The 21,746-nt window shown below is 38.0% G+C and overlaps 1 protein-coding gene across 1 annotated transcript in view; it reads right to left on the bottom strand.

Annotated features, from left to right (window-relative positions):
* Window positions 1-2,884: 2,884 nt before the first annotated feature.
* LOC128506971 (CMRF35-like molecule 6) overlaps window positions 2,885-21,746 on the bottom strand; it is a 72,417-nt gene continuing 53,555 nt past the window's right edge. Inside the window, 2 exon segments of the mRNA XM_053477588.1 lie at window positions 2,885-3,184; window positions 3,656-3,705. Coding sequence (XP_053333563.1) covers window positions 2,885-3,184; window positions 3,656-3,705 — 350 coding nt within the window.

Genomic DNA, 21,746 nt, shown 5'->3' with positions numbered 1-21,746 from the left:
CAGAAACTAGTTCCACCAGCCGTACCAACAGTAGACTTAATGTGTAGAGCTGGTGTTTGTTATTGCATGTCTGGTTTTGATTTATGCTTTTCCTTTTTCTAATTATTTGTATTTTTTCAATATCTGTTAATTCTTATTTTAGTTTAACTTACCCTGCTCGTTTTCTTGTTGTTTTTTTAATATTTGATTTGATTTGATATTTGTTTGATGATCTTGTGGTTCCCCCATGTGTTTGAAGATGGATTGATCCACCTCTGTGAATGTTTCCCTATTTTGTTCATTTAAGAATTAGTTTTATTCGATTAGTTTAACTGATTATGTGTTTTGTTTGATTTTATCTTTTAAATGTTGTTTTCTTTTAACTTAATATACATCAGATTTAATTAATTATACATTTTGGTGAAAACTTGTTTTTTCTATGCCCCTTTATTTCTGGGCTGCATGGTCCCTCAAGTGGTGTCGAAAGTAGGATAGCCAGCAGGAGGTTTAAGTTCTTTAGCCCATGATTTTATTTTTTTATTATCCTACTCCATGATCCATGAGTAGAGGAGGAAGAAATTCACATTATGAAATAGGCTAATTAAAAGTCACTCTATTAGTTTTAATATTAAATAAAATAAAATTCATAAACAGGCCTACAGTATATTCCATCATTAATACATTGATAACGTGCCATAATGTGCTTCCATACGCCGCTGATTTATAAAGACTGCTGCTCAGTGGCGCCAACTAGTGTCTGGAGCTAAAACTACGCTAAGAATGAGTTAAGGTTGGTCCAGACCAACCTTACAAACGTGTGACTTCCCTAAGAGATACTTAGCGTAAGAACGTTTCGGGAAATGCGCCATAATGTTAAGAGAGAGGTTAAGGTACAACTTAAGAACTACTTAGTGATAAGAAGCTTTCGAGAAGCCGGGCCCTGATCTTTTACAAACCTACAATCAGGCAGAATGTGCAGATGAAAAGAATTTCCTATCTGTTCCCTTAAGTTCAGACAGTTTGCATTTTTAAAAATAAAAATAGAAAATATTCTGTTAGTTCTTTTTCACACCCTCAGTGTCTCTGTCTCTGTGACTGTATAGTGTCTTTTGTGGATTCTACAGAAGCATCATTTGCACTTCCACTTTTAGACCACTGACAGAAAATGACGCAGGAAGTGAGTGTGAAATGCTAAGCATGCAAGTTACTCTGGAACATCTTTATCATAATGCATTTCAGGAACATTTCTAAACACTACACAATAAACAGATAAATGTAGCTACTAATAAGATTTAGATAAATTAGGCTAAATTACACAGACTGAAAACAGTCTGTTGTGAATTACATTGTTTTAATTTATTTATTTTCTTATAAAATGTTGCAATTTCATTATATGCTAAAGAGTACAAGTACTGCAGATGTTAACTGCATTGTTAGTGAGTTCACACCAATCCTAACATACACACCTTCAAGTCATTGTGATAAAACATTACTACTGCAATCTAAATTCTCTACTGCCCTCAAGAGCAAAATAGGATCACATGTTGAGTGAACAGTAAGAAGTCCTTAATAAGGAGCTGAAAGATCTGATTAGATTGATTTGTTTTATTAATAATATCCAAAATATAAAGCAACAAATTCATGAGACTGTGAGACTACATTTTTTGTTAAAAGCTATATTAAGATAACATGATCAAATGAGTGCAGCATGAATGTATTTAACACTGTACTAATGCTTTGTGAATTTGTGAAGATTTACATTTAGTAAGCCTGTAAGTTTGTGTTCTTATCTTTAATTTTCTTCAGATTGTGACTCCAAGTTACTGGTTTAAGTGCTTGCTACAGCTATGTAAAATTTTGCCATGTTTTGCTTTTTAATAATACTACAATGATATAGTCAACATTTACAACATGTTCATGGAGGTGTAGTGGTTAGCACTGTTGCCTGCATCTCCAGGGGACAGAGGACACAGAAGAAAATAAAAAGGAAAGGAAGGAGAGCATAAGGGAAAAAGCAAAACAGGAAAAAAAGAAAGAAAGATATAACCTAAAATAGGCTGTCCTTACCTTGTTGTAATAAATAAAGTTGGGTGAGGGGTTGTTTATTTATGGGGCTTAAGGATGGTCGGCGGACCATACCTAGGTCTACCTTTTCTATTGCTTGAAAAGTTGTGGCTGACCAACATTCTGCCAGTGTTGCTCTCAACCCCAACTATAGAGAGGACTGGCCCATCGCTTGTTCCCCTCCTTATCAGCTACCCAAAGAGGGAGTTATTTTATTTGGGAAAAACAGCCAAGAAGTGCAGTGGTTTTTGGGTTTTAGTGACCAACCCTGAAACTCCTTCTGTCCCACCCAGAACAATAACTCAGGGTACCCAGGGTGCTTAAGGAAAGGCTGAAACATCAACTGGACCATCCTGGAACCTCCGTTCAGCATTTGAACAAAACAAATAAAAATGTGTTTGTTTTATGTAACTTTTAAACACTTATTGGTGTTCCCGGTCAAAAATGAAAATTAAGGAGTTGTCTATACTTCTCTCCCATGCGTAAACATGCAGGTGACTTTGAGCAAACACACAAACATGCATGCACACACACACACTAACACACTACGCACACAAAGACACACACACACACACACACACACACACACACACACACACAAAAGTCTAGACACATGTTATGTCCATGCACATACATTTCCATATTCATATATGGTATAGTCATAATGATGATAGCAAGAAGAAACTGTTATTATTATTATTATTATTATTATTATTATTAATAATAATAATAATAATAATAATAATCGACTTCATCATGCCTAGTATGATAGCTGCCTTAGGTTGTTTATCATGTTGTAGTATACTAACTATTCTAATCCATTGACATTAACATACAGTAGTCACTTGAGATGTTCTTGTTTTGTTCGATGTGCTCGACCTGATAGTGGAGCAGCACTGGGTGATGTGTCAGAGAGAATTGTGGGTCATTGCGCTGTGGAGTAGATGTCCTGATCAGGAGAATCTGATGGGTGATCTACTGTAGAATAAATGGAATCTACGTGATCAGAGGGAACTGTGGGTAATCCTGTGTTGGAATAAATTTTGGTGGGTATTGAGGGGGGCAAAACAGTGAAGTAAAGTGTGTTTGAAATGTTTTTGCTGTCTTCAATCTCCTCATAAACATAATCAGGATTCCGAACCTGAGAGCAAAAAGAAAAAGAAACATGATTGTTTAAGTCAGTTTCGCTCAGAATTAAGTCACATAATAAAAAAAAAAATTAATAATAAAAAAATTTCATCAGTTCCCCTATTTACCCCAAAAGGCTCAGCCTTTGCCAGGCCAAAGTTGTAAGAAACCTGTTCTTAATCTGTCATGCCTGGTTAAATAAAGGTAAATAAAATAAAATAAAATAAAATAAAATAGTCCTAATTTTATGCGTTTCTTTTTTTATTGTGTTTTTATTGGCTTCTCTTGGTTTATTCATCTATTTATTTATTTATTTATTTATTTATTTATTTATTTTGATTTAGTGCTGAGTTATCAGGACTCATATCTTATAGGTCTCTCTACCCTTTTATGTTTAGTTCTTCTTGGGCTTCTAACACAGGTTGTGGCTCACTCAGTTTATGGGGTTTGTTAAGAAACACACACAAACACACACAAAACTCACCACATGATGGTTTGTGGAGCTTTGTGGAGGCTGGGTTGGAGATTGAGAGGCTGAGAGTCAGATGAGAAAATATATTATTACATTATGCCATTCTAATAAAGACATCATAATAATATGATTATGATTCATGAATATAAAGTGTGGAAGCCCCACTGCACGACCCAGAGGAGAGTGTTGGACCAGGGAAGTGATGGTGTGTACATTGGTAGGAATTAATTGGTTGGAGTAAGCACAACATGGCACCATGGTAAGGGTGCTACTTTGCCACCCTTGTTTTATTACAGTATAACTCATAATGACTTCCCAAGATCAATCTTTGACTATAATATCAGGATAGATGAATAATATCAGGAGTGATTTTTAAGTGTCAGTTGGGGTTTCAAGATAGCGGAACATCCTGCTGGATGTTTACTGATGAAAACCAACAGCTTTAGCTTTTTCCTAGTTAGCCAAATTTAAAATATATTTAAACTGTGAAAATTGTAAGTAAACAGGTTAGGCTGATAATTTTAATATATTACAGACATACAGACAGACATGTGTGAAGGTCCCACTTCAATTACATTCCAGTGTATATATTGGTATATTAAATATATTTTGGTGAAATATTCTTAAGTGTATTTTGTTTATTCCTTTGTTTCTTATTGCTGCTGTTTTCTGAAAGCTACCAAACTAATTTCTCTTTATCACTTTATCACTTTATCTCTTTATCAATAAGATGCTTTGTGATAGTCCCATATTTTCCCTAATAATAATTTTTGCGCTTCTTGATAGACCTGCTATGACACAAGATAACTGTTATGACAATAAGATACTTTTTGATTCAAATCAAATGCTTAATGGGAGCCCTGGTAGCAAAAAAAAAAAAAAAAAAAAAAAAAGACAATATGGCTTGCGAGAGATATTCAGTTGAACTATTGTCTCTGGGTTGCAATGCCAAAATAAAGTTTTTTTTGCCATCTTAAACCACCATTTGGAGATCTGCGGTGGTGCATTTTGGATGGATTATGTCAAGAAACAGTGTTTATAGAGTTTTGGCTTTTCTAATTTGTAATATTATTTAAGATCCCTATGTTTTGTCGCATGTTACTGCTGTTTGTCAATGATGCTGTTTCTTCGTTGTTTTAGATTCCCGTTCTATTAACTGTTTATGGTTTAACTTTTAAATAAATCTACATCTAAAAATCTGCACATATTCCATGCCAGTGAAAATTAATCATGTGACAAACCTTCACATGGTCTGTATTTTTACTTACCCCACAGCTGCACATTTTAAAAAGTTAACATGTAATTTGAAAACACCTTGAAAGTTTTATTAAATGAAACCAACAATGTTTGTGCATTTGCAGTACCTCTGGTCATCGTTTTCCTCATTAGGGTGACGACAAATAAAAGGGTAACGAGAAGCATCGCTAGACCCAGAGAGACACCAATGATGACGGTGAAAGTTGAAAATTCTAGAAGACACAAGCGATCATATATTACCATATAAACCATATTCTGACTTGTATCTTCTCATTTCCTGGAGAATGAAATTAAAGGTTGCATTTGTTTTTAAATTTAAGTAAAGTAAAACTAAAGATAGCACAACATGATTTAGTTTTGTGGACTATTAACAAAGCATGATGAAGTTCAACCTGGTTAGATAAATGTACTTGTAAAATAAGGAACACTGACCTGCATCCCATATTATTCCTTTTTGGTTCACTGGTTAAAATTTCCTGAACCAATACAGTTTCCACACAGCTACAGCCATGGTCAAAGGTTATGAGAATGACACAAATTTTAATTTTCACAAATTCTGCTACTTCAGCGATTTAAGATCATTTTGTCAAATGTTACTGTGGTATACTAAAGTATAATTACAAGCATTTTCAATAGCAAATGTCAAAGACGTTTATTGACAATTACGTTTTTGCAAATACAATTTTATGCAAAGAGTCCGTATTTGCTGTGTTGACCCTTTTTTTCCCAGGCCACAGCAATTTGCCCTGGCATGCCGTCAATCACTGGGCTGATGGCAGCCATTCTTGCAAGTGTTTCCATGCAGGTAACCATGGGTAATAAAGGATGAACAATGACTTGAAACACCACCCTCCTTTAAAAGCTTCCTGTCTGTTATTCTAATTCAATCAGCATGACAGAGTGGTGGCCAGCCCTGTCTTCATCAATACTCTAACATGTGTTAACAAGAAAAATCACTGAAAAGATGTCAGCTTCTCCTTTTGTGGCAAGGCTGAAATGCAGTGTATTTTTTATTTTTATTTTTTGGTTCATTTTCATGGAAAAGACGAACTTTGCAATTAAATGCAATTCATGTGATCACTGTTCATAATGTCCTGGAGTATATGCAAACAGTCGGTTAAGGCTGTGGATTACTGGGTTACCGATCGGAAGGTCAGGGGTTCGATCCCCAGCTCCACCAGGTTGCCACTGTTGGGCCCTTGAGCAAGGCCCTTAACCCTAACTGCTCCAGGGGCGCTGTAGCATGCCTGACCCTGCGCTCTGACCCCAGTTACGTTGGGATATGCGAAGAAGGAATTTCACTGTGCTGTAATGTATATGTGACAAATAAAGGCTTAACTTATACGGGACAAGAAGAAGATAAAGAGTCGGCTCTTAAGTATTTAGAGATTTAAATCCAAATTGAAACTGCTTTTTGGTGGGAGGGGCAGCATACAGTATTACATGTATCACATGGTATTCTTTGTCGTTTTATCTTTATCTTTAATATGTATTGTATTGCCGAAAAAATTAAAAATATATAATAATAATATATAATTGTTTTTTTTTTTTTGTAGTGGTTTTATCTCTTTCTCATTTAGACAAATATGAATAAAGTCTCATACAGCATGTGTGATATTGTAGATACACTGGGATAAGGGAGGGATGGCTGACTGGTTAGCATCATTTAATGGATTAGTTTAAATAGAAAAGTAAAACATGATGGATGATGTGTGAAATGATGATAAATGTGATGAAAAGGTCATGAAAAAAAAACATACCTGTTGTTGAATGTTTGCTCTCAGCATGCACTAATATACTCATGTCATGGTTTAAAGCAGAGTGTGTGTAGTATGAGACAGTACTGATAGAAGGATCATCTGAAAGGACGAAAAACAATAGAAATCCATTATTAAGTTGTGGAAACTTTACATATTAAACATCCAAGCCACATTTATTAAACTTTAATCTCAGAAACGTATTAAATTATGACAATCCGAGATCGTACACAGTGCTTCAGCAATCTGCCTCAAACACAATATTTAAAAAATCTACAACTTAAAGTCCCAGAGATGTTTTACTTTCCTCTTTGTAACACTTACCCATTTTCACCAGCAGTTTAACCTCTGTGTAAATATCATACAATAACCGATCTATCCCACACCAGTAAGTTCCTTCATCCTCTGGTCTCAGATCAGTGATGGTGACGGTGAAGACTTTGGCTGTTTTGTTGTCATACAGAGAGAATCTGGAGTCTTTATTAGGAGATCCAGAATAAACAGGAACATCTTTATGCTTCCAGCTGGAACATTCGCCTCTGCAAAGATACTTGTTGTAGTTTTCAGAATCAGATGTGTAGGGGCATTTAATCTGAACTGATCGTCCTCTGTATCCAGTTACTGTAGTTACAGCATCAGTACCAGCTGGAGAATAATATATGAAATTTAGGTCCATCCTCCAGCTCGTGACTAAAGCTATATGTAATGGCTCCTGCATTTTTAAAACTGCATTTCTGCACATGTACGTTGTACAATGACAAAGTTTAATCTAATCTAATCTAATAAAATATAATTTGATAAGAGCCAGAAAAGGAATACATAGCCATTAGCAAACTGCTAATTAAACTTTTATAGTTTTTGTGTGGACATGAATATTAATTTGCGGGGACATTCTTAGTTTTATCCTGTTTATTGATACTTAGGTTAAATTATGACTGACATGAAAGTAAATTTCATATGTTTATTTTTCATAGCAAAAAATGTATGTTTGTGCTGTTGCCATGCAGGTCGGCCATACAGATGAAGGGATTAGACCACCATTTTCCCCTGGGAATAGCTCGCTATTAATTATCTCTAAAAAAATAACTAAGAGAATAATGTACTGCAAAACGTCTTCAATTCAGCAGCAACGATTTGTGGGTAGTTTCTGACTACACTGTGTATGGCAGGAGATTAAAAGGTACTTAGATGTAATTGTTCAAAGGAAATAGAAACATGGCCAAATATAAAAAGGGCTCAAAGGGACTTCCTGTTGACTCGCTAGACCACAAGGCATGTGAGCATGCTTACAACACTTACACCCCACAGGTATTGTAATTTATTTCCACTAGTAATTTGATCTCTGTCTTATTTAAAATAATTTTAATAAAGGCATGTGTGAGATCTAATCAAACAGCATGTGTGATATTGTACATAACCTGAGATAAGGGAGTGATGGCTAAGTGGTTAGCTAAAATGTAAAATTAGCTTAACTAAATTAATTACATTAGTTAAAACAGAAGAGAGAAATGTGATGAAGAGGTGATTGAAGGAGAGTGTGTCGTGTGTGTGTGGAGTTCCAGACAGTACTGATGCCAGGAACATCTGAAAAAATCAAAACTGCTCTCAGCACCCCTGAGAACTTCACTACTTTAAACACTGGAACCTCTCTATAAAAGTTCTGTGCTAAATGTCCATCAGTGCAAAGCTTTAATGTGACACTGATACTGAACACTGAGACTGATGAGGATTTGGAAGTGTTTGTACTTACCTAGAATCAGGCAGAAGGTGAAGATGAGGACCATCTCCATTCTACATCCAGACTCACAAACTCCTCAGATAATAATAATTAATAATGTTCTGTTAGTTATCGTACACACACTCACTGTCTCTGTCTCTGTGACTGCTCAGTATCTATTTGTGTGGTGTTAGTGCAAAAGTAGCGTCATATCTACTTCCACTTCCACTTGAGACATTGACAGAAACCCACTCAGGAAGTGTGTGAGGTGCCAAGCTCTTAACACACTTTCATATTCATAAGATATTTCTGATACTCTACTAATAAACAGTGGACATGTGTACAATTATACTTGAGGGGTGTGTGTGTGTGTGTGTGTGTGTGTGTGTGTGTGTGTGTATTTAAATATTTAAAACATTTACCTGCTCCACCTCAGCCTATAGCTGACATAATATGTCCTGCAGTGGTTTGCTCTGTTCTATTTCTTATTTAGAAGAATTTGTATAAGACTTTGAATATTGTGATATTGTACACACCCCTGAGATGGAGGATCAGTGGTTGGGTGGTTACCATCATTTAGTGAATTAGCTAAAATAAAAAAAATAAAAAATTCTAAATATGAAATATAAAAAACCTTCTTTCATAAACACCCACAATTTGATTAAATAATTTTACGCCCAGAAAAATGTCAAAAATTTGTCTCTGTTTTCAAATTACAGTGAAACCTCGGATTATGAGTAATGCGGTTTACAAGTGCTCCGCAAGACGAGCAAAGATTTTTAATAAATTTTGACTTATGAGCACCGAGCATCAAGTACCACACATGCGCTTCTTGTTTTCTTGGACTGGGGTAGCTCAGTGGTTAAGGCATTGGACTACGGTTCGGAAGATCTCAGGTTCAAACCCCACAACCACCAAGTTGCCACCGTGGACCCTTGAGCAAGGCCCTTAATCCTCAACTGCTCAGATGTGTAATGAGATAAAAATGTAAGTTGCTTCTGGATAAGAGCGTATGCCTAAATGTAAATGTTTTGACACTGAGCGTCACGTCATCACAACTGAGCCAACAGTTTTTCTCTCTTTTGCGCTGCGGAATTGTAAGTAATCGTCTCCCCTGCTGGGTGAATACACACACACACACACACAAACACACACGCACACTCAAACTCTGCAAGCTTGTGTGTGTGTCTGTGTAAGGCAGACAGTATGTGCGTTTGTTTGGGAACCTCAGAGGAGAGGGGGCTGTAAAGGCGAGTGTGTGTGTGTATGTGCGTGCACTCATTCATTTACACTAACACACACACACACACACACACACACACACACACACATACTCTCTCTCTTGGCCCCGCCTCCTCTCAGGTTCCCAAACAAACACACAGAAACTCTGCTTTGTCGTTAGTCTTTTTAAAGGTGAGGTGCTAGTTAATTTGTTTTGTTGTTGTTATTGTTGTTTTACTTTACAGCAGTGATTCTGTTAGTATGCGCTCACGCGAGTGTGACTAATAATGTTTCTTGCTAATTTTTTGACAGGTAATTTTTAAACGTTTTTTTAAAAACGGTCTCTCCGTTAATGTGTGTGTGTGTGTGCATGCACATTACACACACATTAGAGGTTTCTTTTAATTCAGATGTCATGGTGGTTTACTGTTGTCTCGCACCTCCAGTGGGTTTGATTTGAGCCAGGACTTTTGATTCTGTAAAGTAACAAACACTTTTATGCAAGTAAAAACTCCCTTTATTTTTCTATCTAATCCACTGCTACACCAATGCACTTATCCCAGTGTTACACAATGTGATAGCATAAGGGGCACAAGTTTAGAACTCAGCATGATGCCTACAAACATGGCCACCAGGAACTACAACAACCAACATACTCAGGTTCACTGGAGGTCTGATTCATCACACCTCTTCTTAATGACCTCCCACTACATAAGCAGCTCTTTAGCTAGCAGCAGTTTGAAGTAATATTTAGAATGTTCCTTTCTGAATTTACCAAGTCTGTGAAATGCCCCAAACATGAAAATGAAAAAAGATCAGGATTTTATGGGGGATGTAGCAATAACTTCTTTATTTCCTTTGATGTGCACTTTGTGTTGGTAAATGCTGAAATTTTGTGACAAGTTATCCGTCGTTTTTTTTAAGGTGTGTGAGACACAGGACCTGACCAGAGGAGTACCCTCTCGAAGTTGTAGATTTCCGCAAATTAAAATTTTTATTAATAATTTAATTTGTTTGTATATAGTTTTATGTAACCAACACTTTTTTAGTTCTTTGTCAGGAAGGTTACAACTGTGGTGTTTAACTAATCATTTCAAAATTGTGAACAAAGATATAAAGAGTAAAATTAATTTTGTTGAATTTATGTTGTTTAAGATGGCTTTAAGACAAATTACTTATTTATGAAAGAAAAATTAAGTATTAGTTAAAACTTCTTTCAAATATAATTTTTATCACAACTTGATTAAGATTTAGTTAGAGAGTTAGTGACTCCAGCTGGAGCAACCAACCCACTGACTTGGATCATCTCCTAACCTGAGGCAAATTTTGTCATAGATGCATTCTGATCATTTCAATGTACAAGGCACATCATGATATTAGGTTAAATATTTTTTCTTGTACTTCTGACTCATTTTCTCTTATCTTCAGAGTCACTATAGTAAAAATGGATAATATTACTTCTACATTTTCACCAGATTCATGTAATAGTTTAAAAGATACCCCTACTGCGCCCTGGAGAACAAGGTGTGAAAATAGGAACAAATTGTATGTAAACACATGAGGTAAAAGTGGAAGACTAGGACAGGTAGATTAGGACATGGTAGATGTTTATGATGTTACTCCAAGTAAAACATATTCACTTCATAGCTTACAGTGTAAAGTTGTGAGTTCCGTAAGCGTTGTACTTAGTGGGGCAAAAACGTATTTAGTCAGCCAGCAATTGTACAAGTTCTCCCACTTAAATAGATGAGAGAGGCCTGTAATTTCTATCATAGGTATACCTCAACTATGAGAGACAACATAAGAAAAAAAGAATCCAGAAAATCATATTAAAGAATTTTTAAAGAATTTATTTGCAAATTATGGTGGAACATAAGTATTTGGTCAATAACAAAATTTCATCTCAATACTTTGTTATATACCCTTTGTTGGTAATGACAGAGGTCAAACGATTTCTGTAAGTCTTTACAAGGTTTTCACACACTGTTGCTGGTATTTTGGCTGATTCCTCCATGCAGATCTCCTCAGAGCAGTGATGTTTTGGGCTGTCGCTGGACAACACAGACTTTCAACTCTCTCCAAAGATTTTCTAAGGGGTTGACATCTGGAGACTGGCTAGGCCACTCCAGGACCTTGAAATGCTTCTTACATATATTCCTTATATAGTGAGAGCGAGTGCTGTGCCCTCATGCCTACAATCACATCACAGTTGGGCTATATTACGAACAACAGAATGTTTTATATTTATTTGCAAACAAATCATTCAATTTCTGGCAGAACAAACTAAAAGGTTAGGTTAAAGGTTAGTGACCTACAGGTAGTGTAATTTACAGAAGTAAAAGTAGTGTAGTAATTTAACCACAAAATATTAAGCACAAATTGTGTATCTTTACGGAAAATGTTTAATCTGCTTTATTATATATGTAAGGAACAACTTGGTGTAAAATGCATCTTTGTACCCAATAAAGGGCCTGTTGACTTTAAACTGTGTGCTGGGCCACCAAGGCCTTAGTATGACCCTACAGAGCGGATGCATCCTGCTGTAGGATAGAACACATGGACAAGCTTCCCAATGTAGTGCGACAACCAAAGAAGGAAGAGGCAAAAGAAGGTGGTGGCAACTGTGTGCACAGACAGATAAATTAAAAGACAAGCTTTGTGTGCTACAGATATGATGTATATATTTGCATGCAATATATAAGAACATGCAATGACCTCAGTACTGTATATTACGCAACATGCTCACGAGAGGACAAAACTGGGGATCATTGGGATAACAGTCTTTTCAGAGCTACATGAGAAAACGGTAAATGTGTTCATACACATAATACAGTGTTTATTTCAAGCATTTCTTTTGTAATGTAATTAAGTTTTTCCTGTGTATATTTGAGCTTTTGCTTTCAATAAATAAATCATCCCAGCCAGTTTTGACTAGTTACACAAAAGGGCCAAAAGTTTGGACACACCCTCACTCATTCAATGTGTTTATTTTCATGACCATTTACATTGGTAGATTCTCACTGAAGGCATCAAAACTATGAATGAACGCATGTGAAGTTATGTACTTAACAAAAAAGCGTGAAATAACTGAAAACATGTTTTATATTCTAGTTTCTTCAGAATAGCCACCCTTTGCTCTGATTACTGCTTTGCACACCCTTGGCATTCTCTCAATGAGCTTCAAGAGATAGTCACCTGAAATGGTTTTCCAACAGTTTTGAAGGAGTTCCCAGAGGTGTTTAGCACTTGTTGGCCCCTTTGCCTTCACTCTGCGGTCCAGCTCACCCCAAACCATGTTGATTGGGTTCAGGTCCGGTGACTGTGGAGACCTTTTTTTGTTAAGTACATAACTCCACATGTGTTCATTCATAGTTTTTACCCAAACACTGATAAAACTTCACTGTGTTAACTTGTTTTTCACAAGTTACATAGGATTATTATTATTTTTTTTTATAAATGTGCCCTTTCTTTATCTCTGACTTTCTTTAGCCCTTACCCATAGCATAGTGTCCTGGGTTTGGGTTTTTTTTTTCCCCTGGGTTGAAATCTGGAAAACCCCTGTTTAATAGGTGAAGTTTTAGTGCATGAATCTTCTTCATTTTCGAAGTCTTAAAGCATTCACCAGTGATAACAGTGTTGTGTTTCCTACAATATATTCACATTCATTATCTAAATGGGGAAAAAGGAGTAAAATAAAATATTTACTTTTATATCAAGTATTTTCTTTCCAAATTAAAGAATTAGTTACTTTATATATCACATAAGAGCATTTTCCAGAAAAGTTACGAGTTTAGCTGAAGTACACACATAGTAATAAACAGTAAATGTTTAAATAGAAATATTTAAAGGAGTCACCCAGTCCCATTTTTCATAAGTTAATATGATTCTTTAGGGTCCTAATGAAAAGTTTAAAATATACTTTAATTAAAAATTCTCAATGGTTGTGTAAAAAAACACTTCTTTTACCTGGTAAAAAGTAGCTCTGTACTCAGCAACCTATTTCAGAACATGCTCCTTTAAATGCTAATGACAGTTCTGTGCGGCGTGTCTTAACAACACACTGCCACGGGAGTGTAGTCCAGGGCAGGCAATGCTTTGTGGCTAATGCAGTCCAAAGTGTGAAAACGCGAAAATGTGAGCTAAGCTGGAATATAGAGCCTGAGCCTGTTTTCTTAAGTAGTTTTTGGTTTGTAATAAGTTTGTAATATCGCCTGACAACGCAGAAATTAAAAGAATGGAAATGCATCGACTCGTTTGTCCTTCTCATCACTGCATGGGCATGAATTTACAGGCTGTTACGCTGCCGCAAGCAACGACAAAACAAAAAGCGGAGAAGCCAACACAGGGTAAGTAGCGTACTGAGAGAGATACAAACGCGATGTGTTTACTGATGTGTTTACATGACTTCTTAATCATAGACAGACACCGTTATAAACCATCTAACATTACAAAGGTAAGCATAATATAGTTTTCCGACTACATACACAGTTTGCAACTAGACAATCACCTTAATGCATTGTTTATACAGCGGGGAAATCCATTTATATTTTGTTATGTGGACTGTGTGACTTTGCTTTACCTTGCAGTGGCTGTTAACACCCTTACACTTTTGGAGCCACCAGACTATAATTTGCCGGTGAGTATTCTTTATTAAATCATTGACTTTGCGTGTTCTGTCAAAAATATCAATACCAGTAATGAATATGGCAGAGGGAAGCCACATCTACAGCAGTGGAGTGCACTTCTGCCGATGATGAGACCGTGTCGCTGGACTCTAGAAGGCTCGAGGTATCATGTCAATTTTGTGGAAATGGACACATTTTTTTAAGTTTATAATTAATAAGAAGTCAGGGAAGTGGTACTAATAGAAAATATCATTTGTTAAAGGATCCTGACATTGGGCAGTCTGATAAGCAGCCTGGTAACATAGTGAGTATTGCCTAAAGTAATTTACATTATGCAAAAATTGTGCTATGATAACAAAAAGGTGTTCACAGAATTCACAAACTGTCAGATATCTCTACACAACACATCTTAAGAGACAGATCGAGCTGACAGAAGTCAAGATTGATGTAAACAAAAGAAAGCTGCAGGACATGGACCTTGACATGCAAATTAAACGCAAGACACTGAGGAAACTAGAACTGGAAATCCAGAAACTACAAACAGAAGTAAGTGACTTCAGTTCATACTGTAACCATGACTGTAACCCAATGTATTAATCATCATAATTTGTTCTGTCCAAAGGTCCAAGCTGACAAGTGACAACAGCAAAATAATAAAAAAAAAATATTCCAAAACCATTGTGGTCTTCTACAATTTTTTTATGACTGTCAGGTACACTTTATAGTGATCGATCCAGTGAAGTGGAACTAGAATTTGGGAAGATAACCACAGTGTGTGCTACTGATGCCAAATAAAATGCATGTACACATGAAAAAGTTATATAGCCTACATTATCCTTTATTAAGGGATGGGCTAAATCAAAACTAAATTAACTGAAATAATTTGCAATGTATTGTTCTCTAACAAGTCTACCATTTCTGTTATCTGGGAATATGGCAGCATTGTCCCAATCAACATCCAAAGCAACTCTGGGAGCCCTTTCTTTTCTTAGGCTGGCAATATTGTGCAGCACTGTGCAGGCAACAGTCACGTCACATGCTCTGTCTGGGAAGACCCTCAGGTGGTGCAGGCACTGAAATCGGGATTTCAGGAGGCTGAAGGTCATTTCAATTCGAGCCCTGGTTTTGGCATGGGCATGGTTGTAAGCCTGCTGTGCTGGGGTTTGGGGGTCTGTAAGGGGAGTCATCAGAAATGTCTCACAGGCATAACCTTTGTCCCCCAGCAGCACACCAGAGAACTCACCTGTGAATGCAAAACATAATTCTTACAAGTACTGTACTCTTGCTGTTCAAGGTGCTTAAAAAATGGGGTGGTTTACCTAGAGAGAGTCTCTGGTAAATTCTACTGGCCCGAAAGATTCTGGAGTCGTGGACTGAGCCAGGCCACTTTGCCTCTAAATTTGTGATAAGGCAGTCAGCATCACAGATCATCTGTAACAATATATAGCCTATTAAGGTAATTTAATGCACAGAATAATTATGTAGCTGACAGTAACCATTACTTATTCTTATCTGAACATTGACACTGTGGAAGGATTTCCTGTTCACATAATCTCCCTCATGTGCCCCTGTGGGGCGTTGGATACGAATATGGGTGCAATCCACTGTGCCAATTACATTAGGAAAAGCTATAACACAAAACAATGACTGTCATACTGTGACTGTGCTAATGTAACATTTTGTAGTAATCTGTTATTATTCATGTTACCTGCAATCTTGTAGAACTCCTCCTTGATGTGGATGAATCCTCTGTGGCCAGGGAAGGTGATAAATATGTGCACAAGAGATTTCAATGCCAGACTTACTTTTCTTATTGTGCGGCAAATAGTGGCTTTATTGAGGTTTTCTGCATCACCGACAGAATACAGAAACATGCCACTTGCAAAGAATCGCAGTGCTATGCAGACCACCTGTGGGACAGTGAGAGCATGGCTCCGTGCGGTCCAGTGCTGTATGTTTGGACCCAGCAGCCTACACAAATATCTGATGCCATCACTTGAGAATCTGTACCTCTCAGTCAGATATTCGTCTGAAAAGGCCAATGGGTCTGCCCTATCTCGGAAGACTCTTTCATGCCTGAATGCTCGTCTGAGTATTAAAACTTCCTCATCAACTACATCATTCAACAAAGGGCAAGCCATTGTGGATAGGAAACACACAAATCTTTAGTCTATATATACTACATATTGACCTCGTTACGGACTTAATTGAAACCACATTTGCAAATTCAGGAGCCATTTCTTATCTCATCAACTGCAATAAAATATAATATATTGATATTTTTTATCATTCAACAATACATTTCTACTGTATACTTGCATATATAGATATACATAGTTTATATTTTATTTCTCATATTGTATTGTATAGTTCTTTTGCACTGTGTTGGCATTCATTGTGGACAGCAAAGTAATAATTGCTCAGGAAAATGTGCTTTCCTCACTGGGTGTTTTAAATCTCTTTAAATCTCGAATAATATATACAGTATATTCATCAAACCTCTGACAGTGAAATGAACAGCAGTTTTCAATAATAACTAAAATAACAGTACGCATAAAGAGATAAATGACAGTATATCTAGTTTTTTAATGCAGGACCATGAAATGACTAAAACACATTAATATCTAGTAGGATTTAGGGAGGAACTAGCCGATAAATCACTAAGATTAATCTTAGCCTGGTTGTTAGCCTGCTCTGGAGCAGGCTAGCTGCAAAGTGTAAATCTCCATAGTAACTTAATGTAGATTAATTTAGCCTCCATTCATGCAACCAAGTCAGGGCTAAATTCAGCCCGGATAACCAGAAAATCCCAGCTTAATTCCTTATCTTGGTTTTGTGCAATACCCCACAGATGTGGCTTAAGCTGGCCAATTAGCAAATGTATACGAGAGTGTTGCCCCCTTGTGCTTATGACTGCATCACGGCCATGCTATGTTCAGCACAATAGCATGACCTCAAGTATGATATTGCTCTTTTGCAATAGTTCCACAAACACTATTTATTATTGACAATTTTTTTTATTATTTAACCAGTTATTTTGCTTTGCCCACACATATCTTTCTGCACCTGTTGGAACTAGTAAGTGTAATTAACAGGGGGGAAGGAAGAGTGAAACCTTGGATTGCAAGCATAATTTGTTCCGGAAGCGTGCATGTATGTCAAAACACTCATATATGAAAGCAAATTCCCCATAAGAAACAATGGAACCTTGGATGATTCGTTTCACAACCCAAAAATATTCATATAAAAATAATTACAAAATAAAAACAAATTAGCCTGGTGTATGGAAGAGCAGAGTAAGTGGGGGGTGCTACTGTGTATGACGACATTCTCACACACACGTTAACTGAATCACTGCTCTCTGACATAGTAGTGACTAGTCTCTGAATAGTAGTGATATCTGTGGCTGGGGAAGGGCGGCAAAACACGAGGTAAGGAGAATTCCCTGCCTTGTGTGTGGGAGGGCAACTGTTTGGAGTTAAAGAAAGGAGTTAAGGAGAGAGAGAAGGAAAGAGGATTGGAGTTTGTCAAATGGAAGGTTGAAATCTCCTAGACCAGTGAGAGGAGTGTTAGCAGAAGAAAAAAGACTAGGAAGCATGTCCTTTTCATCCAAAAAGTTTCCTAGAGAGCCAGAAGGACGGTAAATAACTATGATGTAAAAGTTAATTGGAGAGGTTACCTTAACTGCATGAAATTTAAATGATGAAATACTGAGTTGAGATAGGATAATAGGCGAGACGGACCATCTCTTAGACAACCGCAAACCCGTACCACCCCCTCTGCCAGTTTCTTGTGGAGAGTAAGATAATACATAGGCAGAGGATAGGGCAGCCAGTGTAGCTGAAATCTGAGGAGATATCCAGGTCTCAGTTAGTGCCAGAAGGTCAAAACAGTAATGGGTAGCTAGAGTGGAGATAAAATCTTTTTTCATAGCAGATTGGCAGTTACAAAGCCCACCTACCACCAGTGCAGGGCAATGAGACAGTACTGGAGGGTAGATGGGGTTTCTGGGAAACTTGCCTCTGCTGTGTGAGAAAAAGCATCTTGGTCTGTGAGAACTGACAGAGATAGGTTGAACACACACCCTAGACTGAGGTAATTGTCTATAAAAACGTGTCATTTCTTGATAAACAAGAGTTTGTCAATTCTCTTGTCAAAGATGTGCACTTGCCATCTAGATTCTTGACCAACTTTGTTGCAGGATATGCTTATAGGAGACACTAACAAATTGCTTTAGACCTACTTCAATCACATTGCAATCAACACTACCAAACAGCAAAAACTAGGTACAGTAACATTTAGGCAGACGCTCTCATCCAGAGCGACTTACATTTTTTATCGCATTACACATCTGAGCAGTTGAGGGTTAAGGGCCGTGCTCAAGGGCCCAACAGTGGCAACTTGGTGGTTGTGGGGTTTGAACCTGGGATCTTCCGAACCGTAGTCCAATGCTTTAACCACTGAGCTACCACTGGCCCGAGTTAGAACCAATAGTGGTTCAAAAACAGTACAAAAGGTAAAAACCTACCTTACTACATATTCATATTCCCTGGAAAGTAAATCGCCCTAAGGGACAGGAACTTGTCCTGTGCCCAAAGCAGAACCTGGTGCGCTAGCGAGCGCAGTCCGCCCTGGCGACTAATATATGAGACTACCGTAGTGTTGTCCACCCGCACTAGGACATGGTAGCCTTAACTGTGGGGGGAAGTGCTTTAGGGCCAGAAAAAAGCCATCATTTCGAGGCAATTGGTGTGCCGTGCGAGAAGATGACATCTCTAGCTCCCTTGGGCTGAACGATCATCTAAGACCGCACCCCAGCCCGTGAGTGAAGCGTCTGTCGTTGGCATCCTGTGAGGACAAGACGGACTTAAAGTGGGACCCAGAGTCAGAAACTGGGGTCTGAACCACATAGAAAGGGTACGAAGCCCCTGGCGCGTAACCCTTATTGGGAATTGGCCCTCGAGTGAAATCCCCTGGTTCTAAGCCACAACTGAAATGCTCTGATGTGCAGGAGGCCCAAAGGTATCACCGTGGATGCAGCTGCCATGAGAGCTAAGATCTCCGAAAGTAATGAACAGTCACTTTCTGGTCTAGCTTGATTTCCTTGAGGGTGTTGAGAATGGATTCGAGATAAGCGGGAGACAGCTGTGCCCGCCTTACGACCGAATCCCCTGTGACACCCAAATATGTTGGAAAGAGCACGCTTTCGTGGCGTTGCGTCTCAATCCTAAAAAAAAAAAAAAAAAAAAATGAGCTAGGACGACATCCTGATGTCCAAGCGCTAGCTACTGAGACTGGGTCAGCCAGTCGTGCGGGTGAGAGAGCTAGACCAAATGGAAGGACCCGATACTGGTAAGCTTCGCCCCCAAAAGCGAACCTCAGGAACTTGAACTTGCCACAGTGTTGTGAAAGTATGCCTCTTTCAGATCGATTGTCACAAATCAATTGCTTGGTAGGATTTAAGAACAATCACTTTGACAGTCAACATTTGAGGCTGTATTTATTTATTTTAGGATAGTGGTTCAGCCAGGGAAAATCTAAAAATTGGACGCTGCCCCCGTTCCTCAAGAAATACCGACTGTAGTAGCCTGACTCTCTGCCTGGTAGGGGAACATGTTCTATGTTACCCATTCCCAGCAACTCCTGTTACTTCGGTTAGTGGTTCGGCATTCTGGAGTACAGCAGGATATGACCGAAGGGCTAACGTGCTGTTGGAGACCGGTGTTGTCCGAAACACCAAAGGTGGCGGAAACTGAACACCGACCCCCTGAGGGTGCCAGGGAGGGCACCTCCTTTTAGGAAAGAAAGTTACGCGCCCCTCCCCGGGGATCCTGGACGCATGAGCTTCTTAGAAAACTTCTTCTTAAAAAAGAAGACTGTGAAGCGGTCTGATCTCTTTGAGGCGGCTTGTGAGGGGCAGCGAGCCGTACCGCAGTCCTTACGGGGGGGTCCGGCTGCTGACGCTCTCTATGGAGTTAATTATGTGCCGAAATTCAACAAACAAACACAATCTGCTTTGCAAGGAAAAAAATCGACTTTCTCACAAATGCAGCATTTTGCAAACAAACACAATCTGCTTTGCAAAGAAAAAATCGACTTTCTCACAAATGCGCACAACGTATTTTCTCACAAATGTGCCAACCTATTTTCTCACAAATGCGCCAACCTATTTTCTTACAAATGCGCCAACCTATTTTCTCACAAATGCAATGGAGCAACTTCCTCTTTCAAAACAGCAGATGGCGCTAATCAGGAATCTGCTAAAATAGCTGGAATCATTTCTTTAAATACATCACTCACCAAGAAGCCACCCATCGCGCACCCTGCCTACCTGGAGCCTCATCCCAACCATGCTGTTTGTGAGGATGAATGAATCATGGGTTGACCTAGGCCACCTTGCCACAACATTTGTTAGGCGCATTTAAGCATCACATATTATTTGCACATTTATTAATTGGAAATGTTTCCATTTCACGTATGCAAATTCGTTTTCAGAGGGTGCCTTTATAGCAGTGTGTGTGCAGTCGATTGCTCCGATTACATTAGGAAAACCGGCGATCGCTGCAAATTGCGATTTAATGTTTGGCTGGTCAACTGCATGGTATGGAAACCTTATATAGGCTACATTTACATTACATTTAGGCATTTGGCAGATGCTCTTATCCAGAGCGACTTACATTATTATTATTTTTTTCATCTCATTATACATCTGAGCAGTTGAGGGTTAAGGGCCTTGCTCAAGGGCCCAACAGTGGCAACTTGGTGGTTGTGGGGTTTGAATGTGGGATCTTCCGAACCGTAGTCCAATGCCTTAACCACTGAGCTACCCCTGGCACAGGGGTACCTGCTAGACATGCGGATGATCCCGGTTGATGCGGCGTGGAAGAACGCACATTCTCACGTTAATTTTACTGTTAGTAAATCCGACCGTGAGCGTGAAAACTGGTGTAAGCAAAGTTTTTGTGCGTACGCAGCGTTGATACATGAGGCCCCAGATCTGTAGGTTACGTACAGGAAACAGAAATGAGTAGTTACTGCTCGAGTCTTTTTGGTCCGAATCATTCGTTTGTTTGTCACATGACTCCCATAGACGCTATGCAGTGCAGTAGATTTAAAATAACAAACAACTCAGACTAGGAGATATGATGGTGAGCTACCCATTCTGTTTATTATAATATATCCTTAGCTGTATTGTAATATTTTGATTAATTGAACTATAGACAAAATGTGTGTATGCAGACGTGTTGGGGTCTTTTTATTAAAAATGCAACATTTTATTTAATTTTGGATAAAAAGAATGAAATAAACTAAATGATTTAAGAAAAGATTCATTCATCTTGATGAACAAAATTTAAAGAACCAAGTCATTAAAATGATTCAAACTTGCCATCACTAGTGTCCACACACAATAACGAACCAAATTAAAATTCACGTGATGGTCCAAAGTGGAGTACTAAGGCTTTATTAGACCCAGGTCTATTTATTTTTTTTTGTATTGTAGTTACATATTAAATGTATAACTAGAG

Source organism: Clarias gariepinus, chromosome 18 (assembly GCF_024256425.1).
Source record: "Clarias gariepinus isolate MV-2021 ecotype Netherlands chromosome 18, CGAR_prim_01v2, whole genome shotgun sequence".
NCBI classification, from domain to species: Eukaryota; Metazoa; Chordata; class Actinopteri; order Siluriformes; family Clariidae; genus Clarias; species Clarias gariepinus.
Note: the sequence above shows the minus strand (reverse complement) of the source record. Positions and strands in the feature narration are given on the sequence as shown.